At 51.5% G+C, this 23,198-nt stretch overlaps 1 protein-coding gene across 3 annotated transcripts in view; it reads right to left on the bottom strand.

Annotated features, from left to right (window-relative positions):
- Window positions 1-23,198, bottom strand: part of EPHB2 (EPH receptor B2) — a 167,517-nt gene that overhangs the window by 66,352 nt on the left and 77,967 nt on the right. For all 3 annotated transcript variants that reach the window (XR_006286457.1, XM_027820662.3, XM_027820668.3), the window contains exons 3-4: window positions 10,967-11,122; window positions 8,167-8,502 (exon numbers count right to left, since the gene is read on the bottom strand). Coding sequence is in view for 2 of the 3 variants with exons in the window: in XM_027820662.3 (XP_027676463.2) it covers window positions 8,167-8,502; window positions 10,967-11,122 (492 nt within the window). In the remaining variant the exon portion in view is untranslated. The remainder of the gene's footprint in view (window positions 1-8,166; window positions 8,503-10,966; window positions 11,123-23,198) is intronic.

Raw genomic sequence — 23,198 nt, 5'->3', positions numbered from 1 at the left:
AATCCCCCTGGCACATCACAGATAGAGAGTTCCCGTGGCACATCACGGACACAGTGTCCCCGCTGCATGTTACGGACACGGCCTCGCCACGGCACATCACAGACAGAGTGTTCCCGTGGCACATCACGGACACAGTGTCCCCGCTGCACATTACGGACATGGCATCGCCACGGCACATCACAGACAGAGTGTTCCTGTGGCACATCACGGACACAGTGTCCCCGCTGCACGTTACGGACATGGCATCGCCACGGCACATCACAGATAGAGAGTTCCCGTGGCACATCACGGACACAGTGTCCCCGCTGCATGTTACGGACACGGCCTCGCCACGGCACATCACAGATAGAGAGTTCCCGTGGCACATCACGGACACAGTGTCCCCGCTGCATGTTACGGACACGGCCTCGCCACGGCACATCACAGACAGAGTGTTCCTGTGGCACATCACGGACACAGTGTCCCCGCTGCACGTTACGGACATGGCATCGCCACGGCACATCATAGACAGAGTGTTCCAGCGGCACATTACGAACACAGAGTCGTCACCGCGGCAGATACCGGACACAGTGTCCCCGTGGCACATGATAGACACAGAATCCACCTGGCACATCACAGACAGTGTTCCCGTGGCACATCATGGACACGGCTGTGACAGGTTCAGTCACAGAGATCCTCTTTGGACTGTCACCTGATGTGCTGAAATTACCTTTGAGCCTGTTTTCCCTTCCAGCTTGGGACGCCAGAACCCTGCCTTGTTGAGCCAGACCCGCTAGCCGGCTGCAACACAGACCTAGGGATTGGTCCACGCCCCCAAAAGCTGCAGACTTAACTGAAAATGGCTCAGCAGGTTACCTGTGTCCAGCATCCAGACACCCAGTTCCCAATGGGATCCAAACCCCAAATAAATCTGTTTTACTCTGTATAAAGCTTATACAGGGTAAATTCATGAATTGTCTGCCCTCTATAACACCAACAGAGAGATATGCAAGGCTATTTGCTCCCCCAGGTATTAATCACTTACTCTGGATTTATTAATAAACAAAAATGATTTTATTAAGTATAAAAAATGGGATTTAAGTGTTTTCAAGTAATAACAGACAGAACAAAGCAAGGCACAAAATTAAATAAAAGAAAACATGCAAGTCTAAGCCTAATACATTAAGAAACTGATTACAGGTAATATCTCTCCCTCAAAGATGTTCTAATAAGCTTTTTTCACAGACCAGACTCCTTCCTAGTCTGGGCCCAATCCTTTCCCCTGGTATAGTCCTTGTTAGTTGCAACAGACATCTCAGGTGGTAAGCAGGGTTTTTTTCATGACTGGCAGCCCCCTTTGTCCTGCTTCACCCCCTTTTATAGCACTGGCACAAGGTGAGAATCTTTTGTCTGTGCTTGTCCCCACCCCTGCCTCATCAATGGAAAAGTACAAGGATTAAGATGGATTCCAGTGTCATGTGACATGGCCACATGTCACTGTAAGAACCCTAGTCTCCATTCTTCCTGGGTTGGCCCACATGTACACAGTAAGGTTTGCAGCTAACTAAACCATTTACAACCAATTGTCCTAGTCAACGGGAGCCATCAAGATTCTAAACCACAATTAATGGCCCACACTTTGCATAATTACAATAGGACCTAGGAGTTATACTTCATATTTCTAGTTTCAGATACAAGAATGATACATACATACAAATAGGAGGAAAATATTTAGTCGGTTATAACTTTTGTTATGATACCTTATAAGAGACATTTTGCATAAAGCATATTCCAGTGACATCATATTCACACTCATAAGCATATTTCTATAAAACATATGGAGTGCAACGTCACAACGGCGTCCCCACAGCACATCACGGACACAGTGTCCCCGTGGCACATAAGAGAGACACCGTCGCCGTGGCACATCACTGACACAGCATCCCTACGCCCATCAGAGATATAGCGTCCCCCAGGTACATCACAGACACAGGGTCCCTGCAGCACATCACAGACACGGCGTCCCCCCAAAATCACAGACACAGTGTCCCCATGGTACATCTTGGACACAGCGTCCCAGAGGCACATCACAGACACAGCATCCCCCTGGGACATCAGACACTGAGTCCCCATGGCCCATCATAGATACAATGTTCCTGTGGCAAACCACAGACGCAGCGTCCTGGTGGCACATTACAGACACAGCGCCCCGCAGCACATCACGGACAGAGTGAACCCATGGCACATCACAGACACACTGTCCCCCTGGCACATCATGGACATACCCTCCCCATGGCACAACATAGACACAGCGTCCCCCTGGCACATCATGGATACAGTGTCCTACTGAGATATCACAGACACAGCATCCCATCGGCATATCACAGACACAGTGTCCCGACGGCACATCATGAACACAGCACCCCCAAAAATCACAGACACAGCGTCCCCACGGTATATCACAGACACAACTCCCCCGTGGCACGTCACAGATACAGACACAGTACTCCCCTGGGACATCACGTACACAGCGTCCCCATGGCACATCACGGATATATTTCAGGTTTCAGAGTAACAGCCGTGTTAGTCTGTATTCGCAAAAAGAAAAGGAGTCATTGTGGCACTTTAGAGACTAACCCATTTATTTGAAATTTATCACAAAAGCTCATGCTCAAATAAATTGGTTAGTCTCTAAGGTGTCACAAGGACTCCTTTTCTTATCACGGATATAGTGTCACCTTCTTGTCAGCTGTTTGAAATGGGCCATCCTGATTATCACTACAGAAGTTTTTTTTCTCCTGCTGATAATAGCCCAACTTAGTCTTGTTACAGTTGGTATGGCAACACCCACTGTTTCATGTTCTCTGTGTATATATATCTTCCTACTGTATTTTCCACTGCATGCATCCGATGAAGTGGGTTTTAGCCTACGAAAGCTTATGCCCAAATAAATTTTCTCGTCTCTAAGGTGCCACAAGTACTCCTCGTTTTTTTTTAATCACAGAAACAGCGTCCCTGCAGCACATCACAGACATAGCCTCCCTGCGGCACATCAAAGATACAGCATCCCGGCAGCACATCACAGACATGGCGTATCCTGGCACAACACGGACACAGCTTCCCCATGGCACATAACAGACACATTGCCGTGGCACATCGCGGACACAGTGTCCCCCAGAAATAACAGACACCGTGTCCCCACTGCAAGTCACAGACAGAGCGTCCCCAGGGCACGTAACAGACACAGCGTCCACACGGCACATCACGGACAGAGCATCCCCGCCGCACATCATAGACACAGCGTCCCTGCAGCACATCACAGACACAGCGTCCCTGCAGCACATCACGGACACAGCAGCCCCGTGGCACATCACAGACAGAGTCCCCACAGTACATTATAAACAGAATGAGATGGAGCAGCAGGGCAACCCAGCATGGGAGTTTCAGAAATGCTTGTTGAGTGGTTCTTCCCATTGCAAAGCCCCTAAGAAATCCCAGGGACATTGTGACTGTGATTTTGGTTCATCTTTCAGCAGGAAACTTGCAGACCTTCTTGGATCATTAAATATCTTTGTTTGGTCCATGTTTTTGTACCTACTTGACATCTTTCCTAAGAGTAATGTGGCGTGAAAATGGTGGTGAAAAGTATGGGGTTGACAGCCGTGCATGTACATAAGAGTAACACCTGCAATCCACCCAGGGCTGGCCAGTGCAGAAGGGGCACAGGGCCATGGCTCCACCCCAGCCACTGTAAGAGTGTGAGCCCCAAGGTTCTGGGAGCCCTAAGGGGTGTTGGGGGAAGGTGCCCTCTCTTCAGCTTTCACTCCAGCGAAGAAGCAGACAGAATCTGGTCCTGGCCTTTGCAAACCTTTGCTGACAATGCAGCATCCTGTGCAAAACAGGGAACCTTGGTGGTGACAAATTTCCGGGTCCTTATAGACATCTGTGCATGCTCTTTTGGGCCCTGTGTCTTCTTAAGGCAGCTGTTCCCAAACAGTAGTCTTTGGCTCACTGGTGGTCAGCAGGAAGTTTCTGGGTGTCCTTGCAGAGTGGGGCAGGCAGGTCACATGGTGCTGACTCACTTCTTTGCTTCAATCACCAAATTGTATTAAAAGAAGCTAATTTCCTAAAGTAGCTTTTCCATGTAAACTAGGGGTGTCATTACCCCAGGGAGGTCAGGTGAGCATGAAGGGGAGGCCATCATCATCTTCATCATGGCCAATCCCGAAGGGACGTAGCCACCTTGCAGATGGATGAAGGGGAGGTGAGTCTGTTCTCCTGAAAACGGACGGGGCGGTGGGTCTGGGTGAAGGACAAATGAGAAGGGAGGTGGATCTGCACGACTGTGAGTCAGAGGGAAAGTGTTCTCAAGATAATGTCTACCTTAACATATGAGCCACACGATGGAGTTTTGAGTCTCTCTCTCCAGAGACTGCTAGAAAAAAAACTCTTGATGTGTCATTATTTGAACAGGGTAAATGGGATTAACTACAGGCCAGTTACCCTGACATCGATCCTGAGCAAAATCAGGGAACAGCTGATATTGGATGCAGTCAGGAAAGAATTAAGGGATAGTAACATAAGTGATGTCCATCAGCCTGGTTTTATGGAAAATACATCTCACCAAACTAACATATATTTTTTATGAGATTACAAGTTTGGTTGATAACGGTAACTGTGTTGACATAATATAAATAAACTCTGTCTACACCGCAGCTGGAAGTGGGCTTCCCAGTGCGGATAGACAGACATGAGCTAGCACATTAAAAATAGCAGGGTGGCTGCTAGCCATCTGAGTACAAACCTGCCCAATCCCCTCTCTGTATATTTGGATGGCTAGTCTGAGCCGCTGTCCATGCTGCTGCAATCACACGGCTATTGTTATGTGCTAGCTTGAGCACAGCGAGTGTGTGTCTATGTATCCACACTGGGAAGCACTGCTGTGTAGACATACCCAACCCCCTTTGACTCTGTACCACACAACGTTCTTATTAAACAATATAACACATATGAAATGGATTGAAAACGAGCTGACCGATATATCTCCAAAAGTAACTACATGGGGAATCAGCATTGTGTTTCTACTGGAATGCTCCTACAATTTATTCTTAGCCCAGTGCTATTCAAGACCTTCATCAACTATCTTCAAGAAAATACAATAGCACTGGTGGTCATGTTTGCAGATGACACACAGATTGGTGGCCTGGTAAACAACAATGGGGACAGGAGAGTTATACAAACCAACCTAAATTGCTTGGGCTCATTTGAACATTGTATGTTTTAACACAGCCACACAGAAGGTCATCCATCCAGGAACAAAGAATGTAGGTCATACTTATAGAATGGGGGACTGTAGCAGAGAAAGGTCTAACATGATCCAATGGCTGGAAGCTAGACAAATTCAGACTGGAAATAAGGTGTACACTTTTAACAGTGAGAGTAATTAGCCACTGGAACAATGTACCAGGGTTGTGGCTATTTTAAAATCAAGATTGGGTGGTTTTCTGAAAGCTCTGCACTAGGAGTTATTCTGGGGAACTTGTGTGTGTTCTACAGGAGGTCAGATGAGACGATCACAACAGTCCCGGCTGGCGTTGGAATGGCACCCAAGAGGACTGAGGGGTTAAGATGGAAACCAAGAGAACATGAGCTCCCAGTGTGATTCTGTGCTCAGAAGAACAGCACAATTCTGGGCTGAAGAACCGAGGAACACTGAGTAGGAGTAGGGCTGTGATGTTGCCAGCACACAGAGCACTGACAAGACGATTACTGGGACAGTGTGTCCAATTACTTCAAAAAGGATGTTTCAAAGAAGTCCCAGAAAAGAGCTACAAGAATGATTCAAGGTCTGGAAAACCTGTCTTAAACCCTTCCTCTCTCACGATCTTCTGCAGCCACAGGTGGATCTTCAGCCGCAGCTGAATTCTCGGACGTTTCTTCCAATCCCTGCCTGTGCTTTTGCTCAGCCTGGCACCCTCCCCTCTGCCCCAAAGTCAGCCTAGGACCCAGAGCACGGTTGCTTCTCTCCCACCCCTTTCTGACTCAACACCTTCCTGAGAGACAACAGGTGTCTCCCTTCTCCAAACCAGCTCCCCTGCTCCTGGGCTACCCCTTTCACACCATGGTCACTGTGATGTCATCTCCTCCTGCGATGCCATTCCTCTGGCTCTGGTCTTCAGCCCACACCCTGCTTCCTCTGCAGGGGTGTTTCCTCCATTCCCTCTAGGGCTGTTCTCCCATCTGGGATGCTAAAGAAGCCACCATGCCTGAAGTCAGCCAGCACCATCTGCTTGCCTTCAGAGTCTCCTGGAGAAGGCTGGCTCTCCTTGTGCCATTCAAGCCACAGCAGTTTCATGGCTTTGTCTGCCCCTGCCTGACTGCTGTGTGAGCACTGTGCCACGCTGCCCAGCACCTGATATTATCACGTCAAGGAGTGTCAGCGAACTATCGATACCAAGGCAACAAGGGAAGCAATCCAGCTCCCACTCCTGCCCTCTGAGCTGCACCAGCGGGGAGCCGAAAATGACTCCAGGGCCAAAGCAACACATGGCTGGTGGTCCTTTCTCAAGAGCTGCTGAGGCAAGAAGGAGGGAGAGCAGGTAGGTGTCATGTTCGCTAGGAAAGCATTGCCCAGCCCCTGCAGGAGGCGGGGAATAGCCCCTCATGAGTAGCCCGCCCTCCTCTTAGGCTCCCAGGAAAGCTGAGAACAAGCCCCAGGTGGAGACTGAGCCTGGAGCTCTCCTCGCAAAGGCAGACATGCCAACCCCTGAGCCATTCAACAGGCATTCTTGTATCCAACCATTGCTGCCCTTGAGCCACCCTCTCCCCTTCCCCATCTCTCCTCTCCCTGCCGCAGAGTACTCTCCTTTCCCTGTGTTCCCCCCTTTCCCCGTCTTCCCAGCTCCCTGTTGTATCTTTGTAGATACAGCTTCTGTTACCAACTGCTAATGAGATACACCAAGGCTGCCAGACTAGGCTGAGTGTAAGCAAAAGAATTCAGAGCCTCTAATTACAGAGGAATTAGCGAGCAGGCAGTTACTGTTTAGCGCTAATGAATGGATACATTAAGAGAGGCATCACACAGCCTGAGAAGTGTGAGCCCCGATAATAAGGGAGTGTCAGACAAGGGAGGCACAAGAGGAGGATCCAAGGCTCTGAAAGGAGGCAACTAAAAAAACTCAATTCGCAATGTCAGCCACCTCAGCTGCTTGTTCTGCAGAGGTGGAAAAGTTCACGATTGGGGCATTAATGTAGCGACTGCAGCGCTTAATTGCAAGGTGTGAAATCAGAGCGTTAAACAGCTTCTAAATGCGGGAGGAGCCCCTGTGAGGGAAATGGTTAGATCTCTCCTAACTAGAACAGAAATAGACACGTAGCCCACATGGACACACGCTCAGAGTCCTACACAGAAAGACCCCCTGCACAGCCAAGCCGTGCGCCTGCTGTTTCTCTCCCAGCACACAGACACACCGTTCACACTCAGGCTCACACACACAGCTCAGCCATGCATACCAGCACACAGATCTGGATGCTCACGCACGCGGACGCTGACCTGGTGCCCACCCGTTGAGTTATGAGGTCAAGCCACAGTCCAACAGACCCAAACCAACCCCTCTGAGCTCTGAGATCCTGGGGACTCCCGGACTCTTGCCCGAGGGAGAAGAAGGGAACTGCCCTTGGAGTAGTGCTTCTTATTAGCAATTATCTGTGGCCGTGTCCCCCTGTGACATCATCCTGTGAGAGCTGCTGAGTGCGGAACTGGCATGTCCTGTGCACCCTCCCCCTCCCCACCAGCCCCTCTGCCTTAGCGCTCCAGCTCCGGCCACTGGAGCATTGGCAGCACTTGCAGAGAGGCTGGACCAGAGAGAGTGGCAATGCAAGCTCCTGCCAGGTGACATCTGCAGCCCATTATTTGGATTACTGTAGTGCCTCAGAGTCCAGGGACAGACAGGACCCCACTGTGCTAGGCCCTGTACAAACATACACAAAAGAGTCTCTTTGCTAGGACAAGGGATATTTTCCCTGTGCCCGGGGAAATGGGCTGGCACCCACCCAGGTCACTACCACCCCTCAGGTGGGACGGGCTTTTGGTCAGCAACAATGTGACCAGGAAGTGAGAGGCCCCTGACTCCCTTCCCACCCCGAGCCTCAGCCTGGCTCAACAACAGAGCGAGCGCAATTCCCTACCGGCCTGGTTGGTGGTGATATTGACGGAGGCAAACTGCGGGGAGAAGGGGCTCTGGTCAGTGACCCCGTTCACGGCCTGGATCTCAAAGGTGTACTGGGTGTGGGCCAGCAGGTCGCTGATGTAGATGCGGGCCTCTGTCAGGCCCAGCTGGCGTGGGGAGAACTGCACGTTGTCCCCACAGCGGGTGCAGGCACCGCGCCCAGAGCCGCAGCTCTTGCAGATGATATTGTACACCAGGTCCTCGCGGCCCCCGGAGTCCCGGGGCGGGGTCCACTCCAGCATCAGCGACGTCTCGTTCACACTGGAGATCACGGCCTGCGGGGCAGACGGGATGGCTGTGCGGGAGAGGGAAAGAGAGAGTGAGTGAGAGTCCGTGACCCCCGTCCCCATGGGGCAGGGTGCACACATAGAATCATAGAATCTCAGGGTTGGAAGGGACCTCAGGAGGTCATCTAGTCCCACCCCCTGCTCAAAAGCAGGACCAATCCCCAATTTTTGCCCCATATCCCTAAATGGCCCCCTCAAGGATTGAACTTACAACCCTGGGTTTAGCAGGCCAAAGCTCAAACCACTGAGCTATCCCTCCCCACATGCTCATCAGCATGTTTCTGATCAGCCCAGACTGAAGGGAGATGGAAGCTGCTACCTGCCAAAGCTTTGTTTTCCCTGTGCTGGCCTGGCTGCTTCAGGAACATCCATGGACTACCAGCTCCACCCCCTCCACAGAGTGATGTGCAATTCCCAGGCCCACAGCTCCAGGGCCAAGGGCCCCACCCCAAGGGAGTGGGCAAATGAACAGGAGGGGACGCCTCAAATCCCAGAGGCCACTGTTAGCACCCCCACCCACCCTGCAGCTCAGTCACTCTCAGGGGACGTTGATTTAAATCAGCGAGCAGGAAACCTTAATTTAAATCAGTGATTTTAATCTGGTTTTGCATTTGTACTTTTTAGTTATTTTCCTAAAAATGGTTCTTTCCCACTTGCTGACATAACCATGAAGACGTGCTGATTTGCAAGCAAATACAGCCTTTACACTAAAGGTGGTGCTTCTTTTTGCTGACCAGGATGATATGCTGCCCTAACCACGTTTATTTACATGACGATCACTTATCATATATTGCTTCAGATTCTTTTGACATTTGTTAACAAGCTAGAAAATGGTGAATGACACATTTCTTATTTACTACATGATAACTGTTTACTTGGAGTTGTGACAAGCTGCATTTCGCTGGAAACTGGAATTCAATTAAAAAGATACAAAATTGTTTACATTAGCGAAGTAAAACGACCTTAACTCTGCCGGATACATTCAAAAAGGAAGGTTATCAAAGTGACATTGGTCCCAGGTGGCCAGTGCCTCCTAAGGCTCAGGATGAAAACAGCTCTGTGCATTTGCTGTTTGCCCTCTGGGGCTGGGCTTGTGGGGTGTTAACCTCTTGAAGGAATCCTCGTTAGGCTAACTGGAGGCAACATCAGCCAGAGAAGGGGCCATGCACTGTGCTCCCAAAAATGTAAATAAAAAATGGGAAAGAAGGAAATTTTCTCCCAATAATAGAAGGAAAGATGAGAAAGTGTGAAGACAACTAGGAAATCCATCCTAGTAGGCACACGCTATGCACCTGCCGGAGTGGGAACAGGGCAGGACTGAAGCAGCTGTGCAGGACCCTAGCATTTCATGGGATAAGCGGGACTGGGAAACTCCAGGAGCAGCTCCTGAAAAAAAAACATTCAGCACAATTCACCCTCACCATGTGCACCCCCCTGAGCTGGGGGCTGCCTGGCCCTCTGCAGCCTCGAGTGGAGATGCTTAGTGCAGTCATTAGAGCAGGGGACAGGACAACTGGGCAAGAGCAGGCAGTCACTGGCTCCGATTCCCCCAGTGCAGGAAGAGATGATGACACTGGCCTCCTTCAAGAAGCATGTTCAGCTCCAGGCAGGCAGGAGACGTGCACTGTCCTAATGGGATTTGCTGGACTGAGTTTTTTTGCATTAAATCATTTAACCTGAGGCACTTTCACCAAAGAGTTTCTAACGTGGTTCCTTCATAGACCCCTCAGCAGGAACCCAAAACCTATCCCTAATCACAACCCAACCCAAACACAATGCTAGCTCGAACTACAGCCTAGCCCTCACCCAACGCTAACCCTAACCAGAGCCCAGCTCTAACCCAGCGCTACACCTAACTACAGCCTAGCCCTCACCCAACACTAACCCTAACCAGAGCCCTGCCCTAGCCCAATGCTAACCCTAACCAGAGCCCTGCCCTAGCCCAGTGCTAACCCTAACCAGAGCCTAGCCCTAACCCTAAATACAACATATTCCTAAACAAACAGTAACCCTAATTCTAACTCTAACTATAAACTAGCCCGAACCCACCACTAACAATAACACTAGCCCGAACTGTAACCTACCCCTAACTCTAACTACAACCTCAACTTAAGGCTGACACTATTTTTAACCCCAAACTTAGGGCTAACGTTGAACCAAACCCTAACTCCAACCAATTCCCGCTGCTTGAGAGCTCCAGGCATTGTAGCCCCTAATGAGATGAAGGTATCTGTGCCACCTGCCCATCTGATCCCACTGGAGTCAGGAGCCTTGGCTACAGTCTCCAGAGACAGTCCCTGACGGCACCAACACCTTCACATGCAGCCACAGGGGGGATGTGCAGCTCCAATCTGGGACAATTTGTTAGACACCAACAGGCAATTTGAAATAGTTTTATCCCTGCTTCAGGGTCTGTACCATCCCATGGCCTTTCCCCGCTCCCCTCTCCCGCCTAGCCGGGTGGTTACGTACTGGTGCATGGCATATCCAGGGGGTCGGAGTCAGCCCGGTAATATCCATTTCGGCACACGCAGTTGGTGGCCCCTTCCGAAGTAGTCCTGCTGTTAATTGGGCAATGAACACACCCTTCGTCCCCTTGGCTGGCCTTGAACGTCCCTGATGGGCAGCCTGGAAAAGAAGTGAGAACAACAGGTGGTGAGAGGAAAGCCCAGTGGGGTGGGGAGATAGGCAGGGAGGGGGCTGCCTGACTTCTACTGGAGCTGCTGGACAACACCATTCAGGGGATTTCAGGGTCCAAAGCCAAAATCTGACAATTTAAAACAAACAAACAAGCAGCAGAAGCAGCAGCTGGTTTGAACGTTTCCAGGAACCAGGCACGGCTGCTCTGTCAGACCGTGAAGACAAAGTGCCTGCTAGCCAGAGAGAAGTCCCTACCTATGATTACAGGACAGGCTCCCAGTTACTCGGCAGTACGATTAGAACTTTAAAGAGGAGCTGACTCCATAACTCCATCTCCTTGCTTCTGCCCATTATGACATTGTTGATGCCTGGATGTTGCAGTTATGTTCCGTGACGCCCCCAGCTGAGACCTGAACCTGCAGATCCCGAGGCAAGAGTTCTCCCACTGGAACTAAAGGAGATGCACTAGGAGTGGTGACGGCCTTGCGTCAGGTCTCCAGCCCCTAGTGGGAGGAGTGTTACAATGGTTCCTGGGAATGCATGGTGGGCTGAAGGTTGAGGACCGGGATGTGAATTATGGCAAATAATAGTTGTGATGGAAATCGAGAAATTACTGCCAAGTGTCTTATCCAACAAAAAGCCCTTGTAGGTCATGGAACCCCACTGGTTGATTCCTGCACCCCTGGCCCCAGGCTCCTAAATGTGGACTGTAGTGATCCGTCTGTATTGCTCTCCGCGTCCGCTGCTGATTGTATGTTGTTAATGTGTTGTGTAGCAAGGGGGATGGCAGACGCTGTGTGCAGTGAAATACAATAAATAAAACCATTTCCCATTTCACTTTATCAGAGCGAATTCTTGAAATCAATGATTTCTGCAGAACATCTCCTTCCACTCTGCCAAGGGTTGGAAGGGTGAGAAAAAACAGCCTGAGAAGGAAGTTACAGCCTGGGACTGGTCAGAAATTTTCTGTCACAACATTCTTTCTGTGGAAAAATGTGGAAAAAGGTTTTGTGAAAGGTTTCTGCTTTCCTCAAAAAATTTCCATTTTCATCAGCAAACCAACCAACCCCCCCCCCCAATGTTTGGGTTTCAACGATTTTCAACCAAAAATTTTCAGTTTTCATTTTTTTTGACAAAAAGTCAAAGTTTTCCACAGAAAATGAACCCCTTTCCCAGTGATCTCTGTTACCAAACCCCTTCTCTTCACTCGTCTGAGCATCGCCAGTGAGAAGCTGGCTTCTCCTTCCATGCTCTTGGATCTTCACACACTCCCAAACCCCCTAGTGCAGCAGCTCCACTGCTGATCCAACTTCCAGCACACATTGGACTGCAAACCCATCACTGAGAGGGCTGAGCTGTGAGGAGCAGGGATGGCCAAGCAGCTCTCAGTGTAATGGAGGAGCAATGCCTGCTCCATAGCTAAGGTTGCTGCAGAGTTTCTGTTTTTAGCCCCATTTTGAAGCTGCAATCAACACACAGAGTTCGATCAGTCTGAAATTCCAGGGCCAGGGTAGTCTGTGGTGGAAATGTGTGATCATCTGATCAAAGACTTCCCGAGATACAGGCCCCTTCCCCTACAGACAGTATGCAAAGGGCAGTATCCACAGGAGACCCAGGCCACTGACTGAGTCTGCTGAAATCTAGTCCAGCTCCAAGAGCTGAAAATGAAAACATTCCTGGAGGTTGGGTCTGGCTCTGTGGTGAAGGCAAAGGGCCCATTCCGAGTCCTGGCTGGCTCCCGGCTGCACAGAGCCAGCTCTCCCACCCCCAAATGCCCTGGTACTTAGGGGAGGAGCACCAGCGGTGGTAAGGAACCCCCAGCTCCCTTGTAATGATTCGAGCAAGCAGCAGGTGAGCCAAGAAACTTCGAGGCGGCAGAGAACAGACAGGGTGGACAGTGCCCTGTGGGCAGGTCTCACCTTATCTACCACAACACAGAAGCAACACAAGTTGCCTCTGCCCCATCCCAGATCCCTAGAAAGGGGGGAACCAAGGCTCCAAACACAGTTTTGCTGCCTCAGGCTCTCCTGGGTTCTCCTCCCAGGCTAGACCCTGCCTCACGGTGTGACCTTGGACAAGCCTCTGCCCCTCCCTGCCTCAGTTTCCCCATCTGTACCATAAGCCCAGCACTCAGAGAAGCTGAGTGAAGACTGTGAAGATAAAAAAAGATCAAAAAGATCTCACAAAACTAAGTGATTGGGCAACAAAATGGCAAATGAAATTTAATGTGGATAAATGTAAAGTAATGCACACTGGAAAAAATAACCCCAGTTATACATACAATATGATGGGGGCTAATTTAGCTACAACTAATCAGGAGAAAGATCTTGGAGTCATCGTGGATAGTTCTCTGAAGATGTCCACGCAGTGTGCAGCAGCAGTCAAAAAGGCAAACGGGATGTGAGGAATCATTAAAAAAGGGAAAGAGAATAAGACGGAGAATATCTTATCGCCCTTATATAAATCCATGGTACGCCCACATCTTGAATACTGGGTACAGATGTGGTCCCCTCATCTCAAAAAAGATATACTGGCATTAGAAAAGGTTCAGAAAAGGGCAACTAAAATGATTAGGGGTTTGGAACAGGTCCCATATGAGGAGAGATTAAAGAGGCCAGGACTTTTCAGCTTGGAAAAGAGGAGACTGAGGGGGGATATGATAGAGGTAAATAAAATCATGAGTGGTGTGGAGAAAGCGAATAAGGAAAAGTTATTTACTTGTTCCCATAATATAAGAACTAGGGGCCACCAAATGAAATTAATGGGTAGCAGGTTTAAAACAAATAAAAGGAAGTTCTTCTTCTCTCAGTGCACAGTCAACCTGTGGAACTCCTTGCCTGAGGAGTTTGTGAAGGCTAGGACTGTAACAGGGCTTAAAAGAGAACTGGATAAATTCATGGAGGTTAAGTCCATTAATGGTTATGAGCCAGGATGGGTAAGGAATGGTGTCCCTAGCCTCTGTCTGTCAGAGGGTGGAGATGGATGGCAGGAGAGAGATCACTAGATCATTAACTGTTAGGTTCACTCCCTCTGGGGCACCTGGCATTGGCCACTGTCGGCAGACAGGATACTGGGCTGGATGGACCCTTGGTCTGATCCAGTATGGCCATTCTCATGTTCTGATGTTCAAAGTGCTATGCAAAAGCAACCTGGCCTACCTGCAACACACCTCCTAGGCTCTGACTCCTGGAAAAGAGGGAGCTGCCCCCTCCCCTGGTTGGCTGAGCTCAGAAATGGCCAGGCTGGCAGCTCTGCCCTGCACCAGCTAACCCTGCTGGATGACTCACAAGCCCAGATGCCTTCCGCCCCTCAACTGCTAAGCCACGAAGCTGGTAGCTCCCCAGGTCATACAGATCAGGCAGCTGAGTCATTTGCATCCTGTATGAAGTCCCAGGCATCAGATAATGTTGCTAATCTTCACGAACAAGCCGTCATGGAATGGTTCCTGCATGTGCCTAGCGATGCGGCCCAGACGGGCAGCTCGGCACATCACTGCCTCAAGAGGAGAGCATCAAAGCCCATCTTGCTGGGCGTGGAGTGAGGATTAATTGTACCTGTTATGAAAAGGAGGCCAAAACCTGGGAGGTGCTGAGCCCCAGCAAGCCGCATGAGCCCCAGGGAGAGAGACTGGGCACCCTGGCTCCAGGGGGAGAGGCAGGGGCTCAGCATCTATCCGCCTGTGACCCAGCAGCTGCACTGGTTAGTTTAAATGTGTCCTCATTCTGTGCCGGTTCCTAGGCACAATCTCCACAGGCAGCCCCTGTGGCAGCCACGGCACAGGGAATGGGAAACTCACCTCCCATCACTGCAGACCTGCTCCTCTGAATCCCCTCGCTCAGAACCTGAGGCTGCAAGGGTGAGATCTCTGTGCCCCTCTCCACCTCATCATTGTCTGCCCTATCTGGATGGGGAGGGGGAAAGCTGCCCCCCTCCCTTCAGTCTCCCCCTCCTCTCATCGTCATGGGGCGCCATCACAGCCAGCACCGCCTGGGCCTTGCTGTGGGAATGAAGAGGGGGCACAGAGGCGGCAGACCCCAGAGTAAGTCCCGTCTGTGGGGGATGGAGACCGGTCACCCCAAGCTCCCTGCGCTGAGCAGGGGCTGTGGTGGTGGGAGACAGATGAGGATGTTCCTGTGAGAAGCTCCCTCAGTGACGGGGAAGGCGGGAGCAAAGTTTGTGCCTAGACACCAGAATGGAGCGGGGGAAGAGCGAATGGTTGCAGCACAGAGGGCTCCAAAGGCAGAACCGATTTATTTCTCAAAACCCCTGTTAGCCAGGGAAAGGGGGAGAAATTACCTTGCCGGGAGGGGCTCTGACCTGCCTGCTGGGGCTGCAATAGCTCACAGCCTTCGGTGCGCTAATTCCAGTGCCACCCCGAGGCTAGTCCTTTCATCGCCCCGTTGCAGTGCATGGCAGCGGCTGGATGCACGGGGGGCACGGAACGGTGGCCGTTTGCTGACAGGCCCGGCTCCGCTGATACAGGGATGGCCAAGGCCCGGTTTTTGGTTCTTGGCGCTCCCTCCCCGGCTGGGAGCGGTGCGCACTCTGAAAAGCAGAGTCAGCAGGGGACAAGGGGAGGGGGCCGCTGGCTAGGCAGCATCAGGCGTGGGAGAACACACTCTTCTTCCGATGCTGCTCCCGCTCCTGCCAAGTCGGCTCCACAGTGCACACCGGCCCCCGGGGGCAGGCAGCCTTCAGGAGCTCCAGTGCCCGCTCCGGCCACTGTGCCTGCTACATGCATGAGACCCGCCGGGGGTGGCCCCAGCCTGGGGCACATGATGCATGTGATGGGAGCATGTGTAAATAAACAGGTGCTGGGACTCCCAGGGAGAATCCTCCGAGGATTTATTGACTCCTTTAGCACCAGCCTAGCGAGCACCTCTCTTGGGGCTGCCGTCCAATCTCTCCCTGTCCTGGCTCGGGGAGAGCAGAGCTGCTTGGGAAGGGAGATTCCTGCTCAGTGTTCAGTGGGGGCTTCTGCCAGGCCCCAGCAGCCTCTCCCTTCCCCTTGGCGATGGAGAACTCTGGGCAGTTCACACAGCTGGGCCTGGACAGAGCTGGGTGGAAATCAGGGTTCTGCAGCTTCTTCCTCCTGCCACCTGCCCTGCGGCTTCCCTGGTACCAGCTCCCTCCCCTCCTTGGGGCATCTCCTGCCCCAAGGCTGCGTCGGAACAGGCTGGCTGGTGCGCGCTGTTTGCTGGCTGGACTCACAGGAGAGAGAGATCAGAAATGCTTTGTTAGATCCCATCTAGGAGACACCACACCTAGCATCATCCCTGCTGTCTATATCCCAGCTGTGGGGCTGCCCCCTGCCATCTGTACCCCAGCCGTGGGGCTGCCCTGTCCCCTGCCGTCTACACTCTGTGGGTGGGTTGGGCTGTTCCCTGCAGCATAGGCCGCATAGGTCCAGCTCTTTTCCCACCCAGTCCTTGGGAGTTGATGTTGCAGGCCCAGCACCAGCCAATGCTTATCAAGGGCCAGAAATTGTTTTCAGAAGCGCCTACTGTGTGCAGAGCTGTCCCGTGTTAACCAGCGGCGCAGCGGCAGACCAGAGACTCGCCACAGGAATTATAAACAGCAGCAGAATACTGATGCAGAAACCCAATTTTACTGTTTAAATCCAAGATTTTGCAGGGGTTTAATGGACCCTTGGCACGTTGGTTGTTTTCTAAATAGCAACATTTAGGGGCCCCAGCATCCGCCCCTGGCCCCTAGGACCTGTCCTGCCTGCTTCCTGCACAGACCCCATCTCCCAAGCCAGGGCAAGTGGCTGGTGTGTGCACCCTGGGCCAGTGCACCAGGCTCAGAGGGAACCGAGGCTCCTGCCACCAGCTTCCAACCCCTTCCACTCGAGTGGCAGAGCCTTTGAGTCGCAGCCTCTGATCTCCAGGAGAGCCTGGCCATGTTGGTTCAAGCCAGCCCCTTGAGTTAATCCCGTGAGCTGCACGGAGGCCGAGGGAAGCTTGAGAGTGTCTCTTGAAAACTGCTCAAGCACAGGCCTCCGGAGCTCCCCTCCCTGCAGATCACTTCTGCAAACAGCTCATGTCAAGCAGCTCTCCCGGGGAGAAAAGCTTCCAAAATGGCAGCCCTAGCCCCGCATTCATGGCTCTGAGGAAGGGCTCTCCTCTGCCTTGTTTGCCTGCCTTTGTTTCTCCAGACAGGCCCTTTGCTGCACAAGAGAGGCTGTTCTCACTTGTCTGACACAAAGCAGCCAGCCCCGGCTCTGTCAATTAAGTTTAACAGAGACCCTTTAATATCCTCCAGCCTTATCTCTCAGCTGCCCTCCTCACCTCTCCGCAGGGAGGGGGAAGAGCAGAGGGCCTCTGCAGCCCGATCCTGCCAGTGCCCAGCACCTGGCAATGCCACTGACTAGGAGGCACCACGCTGGGCAGGCCCAGCACCCGTAGGGTGCAGAGACTGGGGATTAAATCAGGATCAGCCCTCCCTTGCCTCACTGTCTTTCAGCGCCTCGCATGCGCCATGGAAAGCTCCCATTGTCTCTCTCCCGTGTCTCCTGCGCTCACTCTCGCCTCATGCTTTCCTGCTGAAAGCTAATCCCCGGAGCTGCACTGGGGACGCACAATTCCTCACCGACGTGAATTCCTAATTACAACAGGCACCTCAGCTCCACTCCCTGCACCCTCATTTCTTAGCAGACAAATGCCCTTCACTAGCAGGAGAGGTTGTGGCTGGGAACAAGAATGTGCCTCATAGGATCATAAGCTGATAGGAATAGCCAGGCTGGTGCCGAGCTCGGCTCATCCAGCTCAGTCTCCCATCACCAACACTGCATGATGCCAGCTGCCCCAGAGGACGGGGCAAATCCATCTTGCCTCCTGACCCCAAGAATTAGAGGCTGGCTCGTGCAGCAGGGTTTCTCGCCTTCCAAAATCTGTCATTATTTTTAGCATTTACTGTTATAACTGCAAATAGCTGTAATCTGCACAAGTGTCTAGTGCGGTTTTGAATCCTGCTAAACTCTGGGCCGCAATGACATCTGGTGACACTGAGTTCCACAGGGCAATTGTGCTGTGTGAAAAGTATTCTCTTTGACCAGGTCTGAATTTGCCACCTTTCCATTTCATTGCATGTCCCCCAGTTCTCATGCTATGGGACAGGGAGACTTCATGGGGGGAGAGATAGCTCAGTGGTTTGAGCACTGGCCTGCTAAACCCAGGGTTCTGAGTTCAATCCTTGAGGAGGCTATTTAGGGATCTGGGGCAAAAATTGGGGATTGGTCCTGCTTTGAGCAGAGGGTTGGACTAGATGACCTTCTGAGGTCCCTTCCAACCCTGATATTCTATGACTATAAATTCCTGATGACCATATCTAGACCAGACATTATTTTTCTACTCTTTTATCAGATCATTTCTTATCACCTTTAAGGTAACAATCCAAACCTTTTCAATCTCTCTTCACATGGGAGTTTTTCCAGGCCCTCATCACTCATCTCAGCAATCCTCTCTAATTCTGCTGTCCGGAGTGACGGGGACTGCACACAGCATTCCAGCGAGGCATATTCCAGCACTTGACATAGTTTCCTATGACAGGTTTCAGAGTAACAGCAGTGTTAGTCTGCATTCGCAAAAAGAAAAGAAGGACTTGTGGCACCTTAGAGACTAACCAATTTATTTGAGCATGAGCTTTCGTGAGCTACAGCTCACTTCATCGGATGCATCCGATAAAGTGAGCTGTAGCTCACGAAAGCTTATGCTCAAATAAATTGGTTAGTCTCTAAGGTGCCACAAGTACTCCTTTTCTTTTTATAGTTTCCTATATTATCCTCCATCTTATTCCTCACACTTTCTAATGTCTTGTTGCTCTTTTGCCAACAGCTGCATACTGAGCAGAGCTCTTCATGGAGCTGCCCGCAATCACGCCCCGATCATTTCCCTGAGCTAACACCGTTCATTCAGAACCCAGAGAGCTGCAGGAATAGTTCACATTGTTCCCTCCAGCGTGCACTTACCAACACTGACCTTTCTCTGCCATAGTGTTGCCCCTTCCCCTAGCTTGGTTAGGTCCCTCTAGAGCAGAGGTTCTCAAACTGGGGGTCGGGACCCCTTGGGGTTGTGAGGTTATTTCACGGGGAGTCGCGAGCTGTCAGCCTCCACCCTAAACCCTGCTTTGCATCTAGCATTTATAATGGTGTTAAGTATATAAAGAAGTGTTTTTAATTTATAAAGGGGGTCGCACTCAGGCTTGCTATATGAAAGGGGTCACCAGTACAAGAGTTTGAGTGCTACTGCTCTAGAGCTCCTCACAGGCGTCTCTGGACTTGCTTAACCTAAATAATTTTCTATCATCTGCAAATTTTGCCTGCTCCTTCCTCACCCTTTTTTCAAGACCCTCACAGCTTGGCTTAGTTTCTTTAGTAGCCTCTGGTGAGGGACCTTAACAAAGGCCTTTGGAAAGTCCACCCAGCTCTCCTGTAGCCATTACTGCACAGACACGTTTGAAGAGTTCTAGCCAGCTGAGCCTTTTACTTGCTGCAAATACAAGTGATCCCATCCCCCCTTGGAGGGCTGAGGGCTGGGAATGGGGAGGGGGTCTCTGACTGGGATCTCCCACTCCCCCCATGCTTCTGCAGATGCAAGTTGGGCGACATGCAGGAGCAACACAATCCAGAGGCTGTGTGGAGGTGGCCTGACACCCTTGCACCAAGAGCTTTGCAGTTCAACTGCCTCCATTAGCTGTGGCCTTGGCAATGCAAGAGAGCCATGTCCCAGTTCCCTGGGGCCTGGGTGTGCACGTCTGCCTAGGCTGCTGGGATTGTCAGGATGCCCATTCGTGGCTGAGAAAGCCACATCCAGCAGTGGGCAGGCTGGGTCCTGCAGTCAGCTTAATTTGCCCTTTCACCATCCACATCCACACCTGGGGGAAGCTTGGCTCAGAGGCAGGGTGGGGATCTCTGCAGAGATGGGTCCCCGCTACCCAGTTCAGGCCCAGATCTGAACACTCCCAAGGCACCGGGTGCTGGGGAAGAAGGGGGAGCACTGAGCGCACCTCAAGAGCCCAGTGAGATTCCTGCTTTATACCCAGATTGACATGTGACAACCACGCACCCGCCCTCCCCATCCATCTGCACTAGGGACGGCAGGTTTGTGAGGTTACATGGGGCAGCAGCTTGGTCCTCCTGCAAGTCTAACCTTGCCAGCCTGGGTAATGTAAAGTGGTTCAGGGTCCCTCCCGCCACTGCCTTGGACACCTGCTGTGAAATCCCTGGAGTAAGTGGGAGTTCTGCCATTCACGTCCCCGCGGTCAGGATTGCACCTCAGCACAGGTGCCCACCTGGCAGTATCCCCAGTATCCCCAAGTTATTCTATATGCAGACACACCTGTGGCACATACAGAAAACCTGGAGAGTGGCATCTCTCACAAGAATACACTGCTTCTATCTGCACCTGTGCATCTCCAGGTGGTCCTGTCCTGCACTCCCTCTCTCAGGCTGCCTGGAACTAGCAGCAGGGTGGCAGACAAGTGACAGAGCCAGGGCTTTCAGCTGTCACTGAAGGGTGGCTGGCAGTGTTGTGGGACTGTGCCGAGGGAACTGACTGGATGAGTGTGGCTGTAACACCACTGGTTTCCATCAACACTAGCACCAACATGAGTCCCATGGAACTGGTGGGTGTGAGGGCACTGCCGGGTGCTGGTGCAACTGGGAACACTTGGAAATCTTTGAGTGTGCACACATGTGCTTCTCAGGCCACGCACATGCCTGAGCCAGTCCTGGGAACACCAGCACTCTCCAGGGTCAGCAGGGCTACAGTGAGCTGGCGGGTCTCTGGTGCCAGCCCTTCGCTCTACACACTTGCCACACTTCCTGAGAGAGGCTAAGTGAGCTGTTCCTGCCTGTTTCCACCCGTTCCTCCAGTTTCCTCCCCAATAAGCAAGCCCAGAACTTTTTAATAACCAGCCTGCAGCATTACCTTGTGTGTAAGCGACACCAGGAATCCCACTGCCAGGTGCTGTCCCTGCCAGCCACACCGACAGCAGTGCATGGACATGCTGAGAGGAACCCAAGGTTAAATGAGATTAACTGAAGGGAAATGTGGAGATCAACCAGCTTCTTTAATGTGGATTAAACAACTGTCATTAAAAGAGGAAAAATCCACAATGCAAATACTCGCAGTTTAACTCAGTGATTCTCCACAGGACAGAAACAGAAGCTGATCCCTCAGGACACTGGAGAGCATCCTGCAGTTTGCTAATAGGAGTTTTAACAGGATCCCTAGATTCAGGCTCCTTCGCTGCTGTTCATAATATTACCCCTTTTTGACCGGACCAGTGAGTCAAAGTTCAGGGCCCTGGGGATGTTCCACCTGGAATCAGAAATTGACGCAGTCTGGTATTTTCTTTGATGCAATCTTGTTTATTTACAAGGAGTGTACAAAGACCTGTGTCTCCGAACACACAAGGAACCAAGAACAAAAGAAGCAATTTCTTAGCTTACAGCCCCAGGCCTCTTTAGCCAACACCAGACCCAAATGCTCTCCCTCTAGCTTTTCCCAGGGTCACACTGCAATTTCAGCGTCTTGGCTTTCACATACATACACGCACGCACACACCTGCCCAAAACGATGCTCAGCCAAAAGCTCCTGGTCAGGTTCACACACCGCTTATGCTTACAGTTATCTTAACTGAAGGTGAGTTCACACCTATCAATCTCAATGGGGTTTTCTCTCAACCCCAAACAGCGTTTCACCCAGCTCATAACAATAATAATAATACCTGGCACTTCCACAGCACCTTTCATCCCAGGATCTCAAATCCATAATAAACCAAGACTAGTAGATCTCCCCGTCAGGCAGGCGTTTCTACTCCAGTGTTGTGGGTAGAGGAACTGAGGTGCAAAGGGGGCACGTGACTTGCCCAATGCCAGCCTGTGACAGAGCCAGGAAGAGAAGCCAGGATTTCTGACCCTAGTTTCGTGCATTAGCTGTAAGAACAGGCCTCCCCTCCAAAGCTGGCACTCCCGGACTCAGTTACTACCTCTGGAAAGTTTCTGATACAAGCTGTTTCCTTTCCCAATAGGCTTCCACATGTCCCATGCTCTGTTTCAGGTCTATCCATTTCAGATGTACGGAGCTAACAGCATGTACTGGTTAGTTCCTGGTTGGTCTCACAGGCCAGGCTCTGACTGCTCTGTAAAACACTGGTCAGAACACGGGTTCACTGCACAGATGGGGTGCGGCGTGTAAGACACAGCTGGGTGATGAGAACGGTAGGCATTAGCGCGGACAGAACCCTAGTAGGCCCCATCTAGTCCTTCCCCTCCAGTGGCCAGGGCAGGAGTTCTGTCTGCTTTTTATGTTTACCCCAGCAGGGCTGGCCTTCCCCCCGGCCCATGGCCTCTGGTGTGATCCTGAAATGGAATATTTACGGAAAGTGCAGACTTGGTATTTACTGGGCATGGCAAGCTCAGGGATGACATCACTGAGAACCATTCAGAACCCGCCCCCCACCCCCATTTAACCACAATGTCCATGTCCCTGTAGCATTGCCTGTCATGGCTCGCAAGCCTTAACCCTGGGCTGTGAACCCTCTCCCACATCCAGCTCTCCTGCTCTGCTGGGCTCACAAGGTCATTGCTCTGCAAACATGGCTCGGAAGTTCAAGCATCTGGCGAGACTGCCCCACTTGTGGGAAAGGCACACCTGTGAGCGTGCATCGTGACCCCCCCGCAGCCAGCACGGAGGGCTGCGCACAGCCACTCCAGGGTAGGGGATTAGGGGGTCAGTAAGAAGCATGCATGGAATTCTTTCCCTGCTCAGCAAGCCCAGTTAAACCAACACGGCTGCCTATGGGACTCACCTTACCAGCCCTGAAAGAGAAATAACAGGCTTTCTGCCAAAGCCCCAGCCCTGAGTACACAGGGACGCGGAACCACTCCCACATGTCACACAAAACACACACAGCACACACTGACCGGACCTGAGGCTTCTACTGAAAACTACTGATGAGCAAATGGAATGGGGGTCGCCTGGTCTGAGATGTCCGCCCCGTCAAACTGAGGCCTTAAGTTGCTGTAAGTTACATCACTCCCCACGCCCCCAGCGATGTA

Source organism: Chelonia mydas, chromosome 18 (genome assembly GCF_015237465.2).
Source record: "Chelonia mydas isolate rCheMyd1 chromosome 18, rCheMyd1.pri.v2, whole genome shotgun sequence".
Classification (NCBI taxonomy): domain Eukaryota; kingdom Metazoa; phylum Chordata; order Testudines; family Cheloniidae; genus Chelonia; species Chelonia mydas.
Note: the sequence above shows the minus strand (reverse complement) of the source record. Positions and strands in the feature narration are given on the sequence as shown.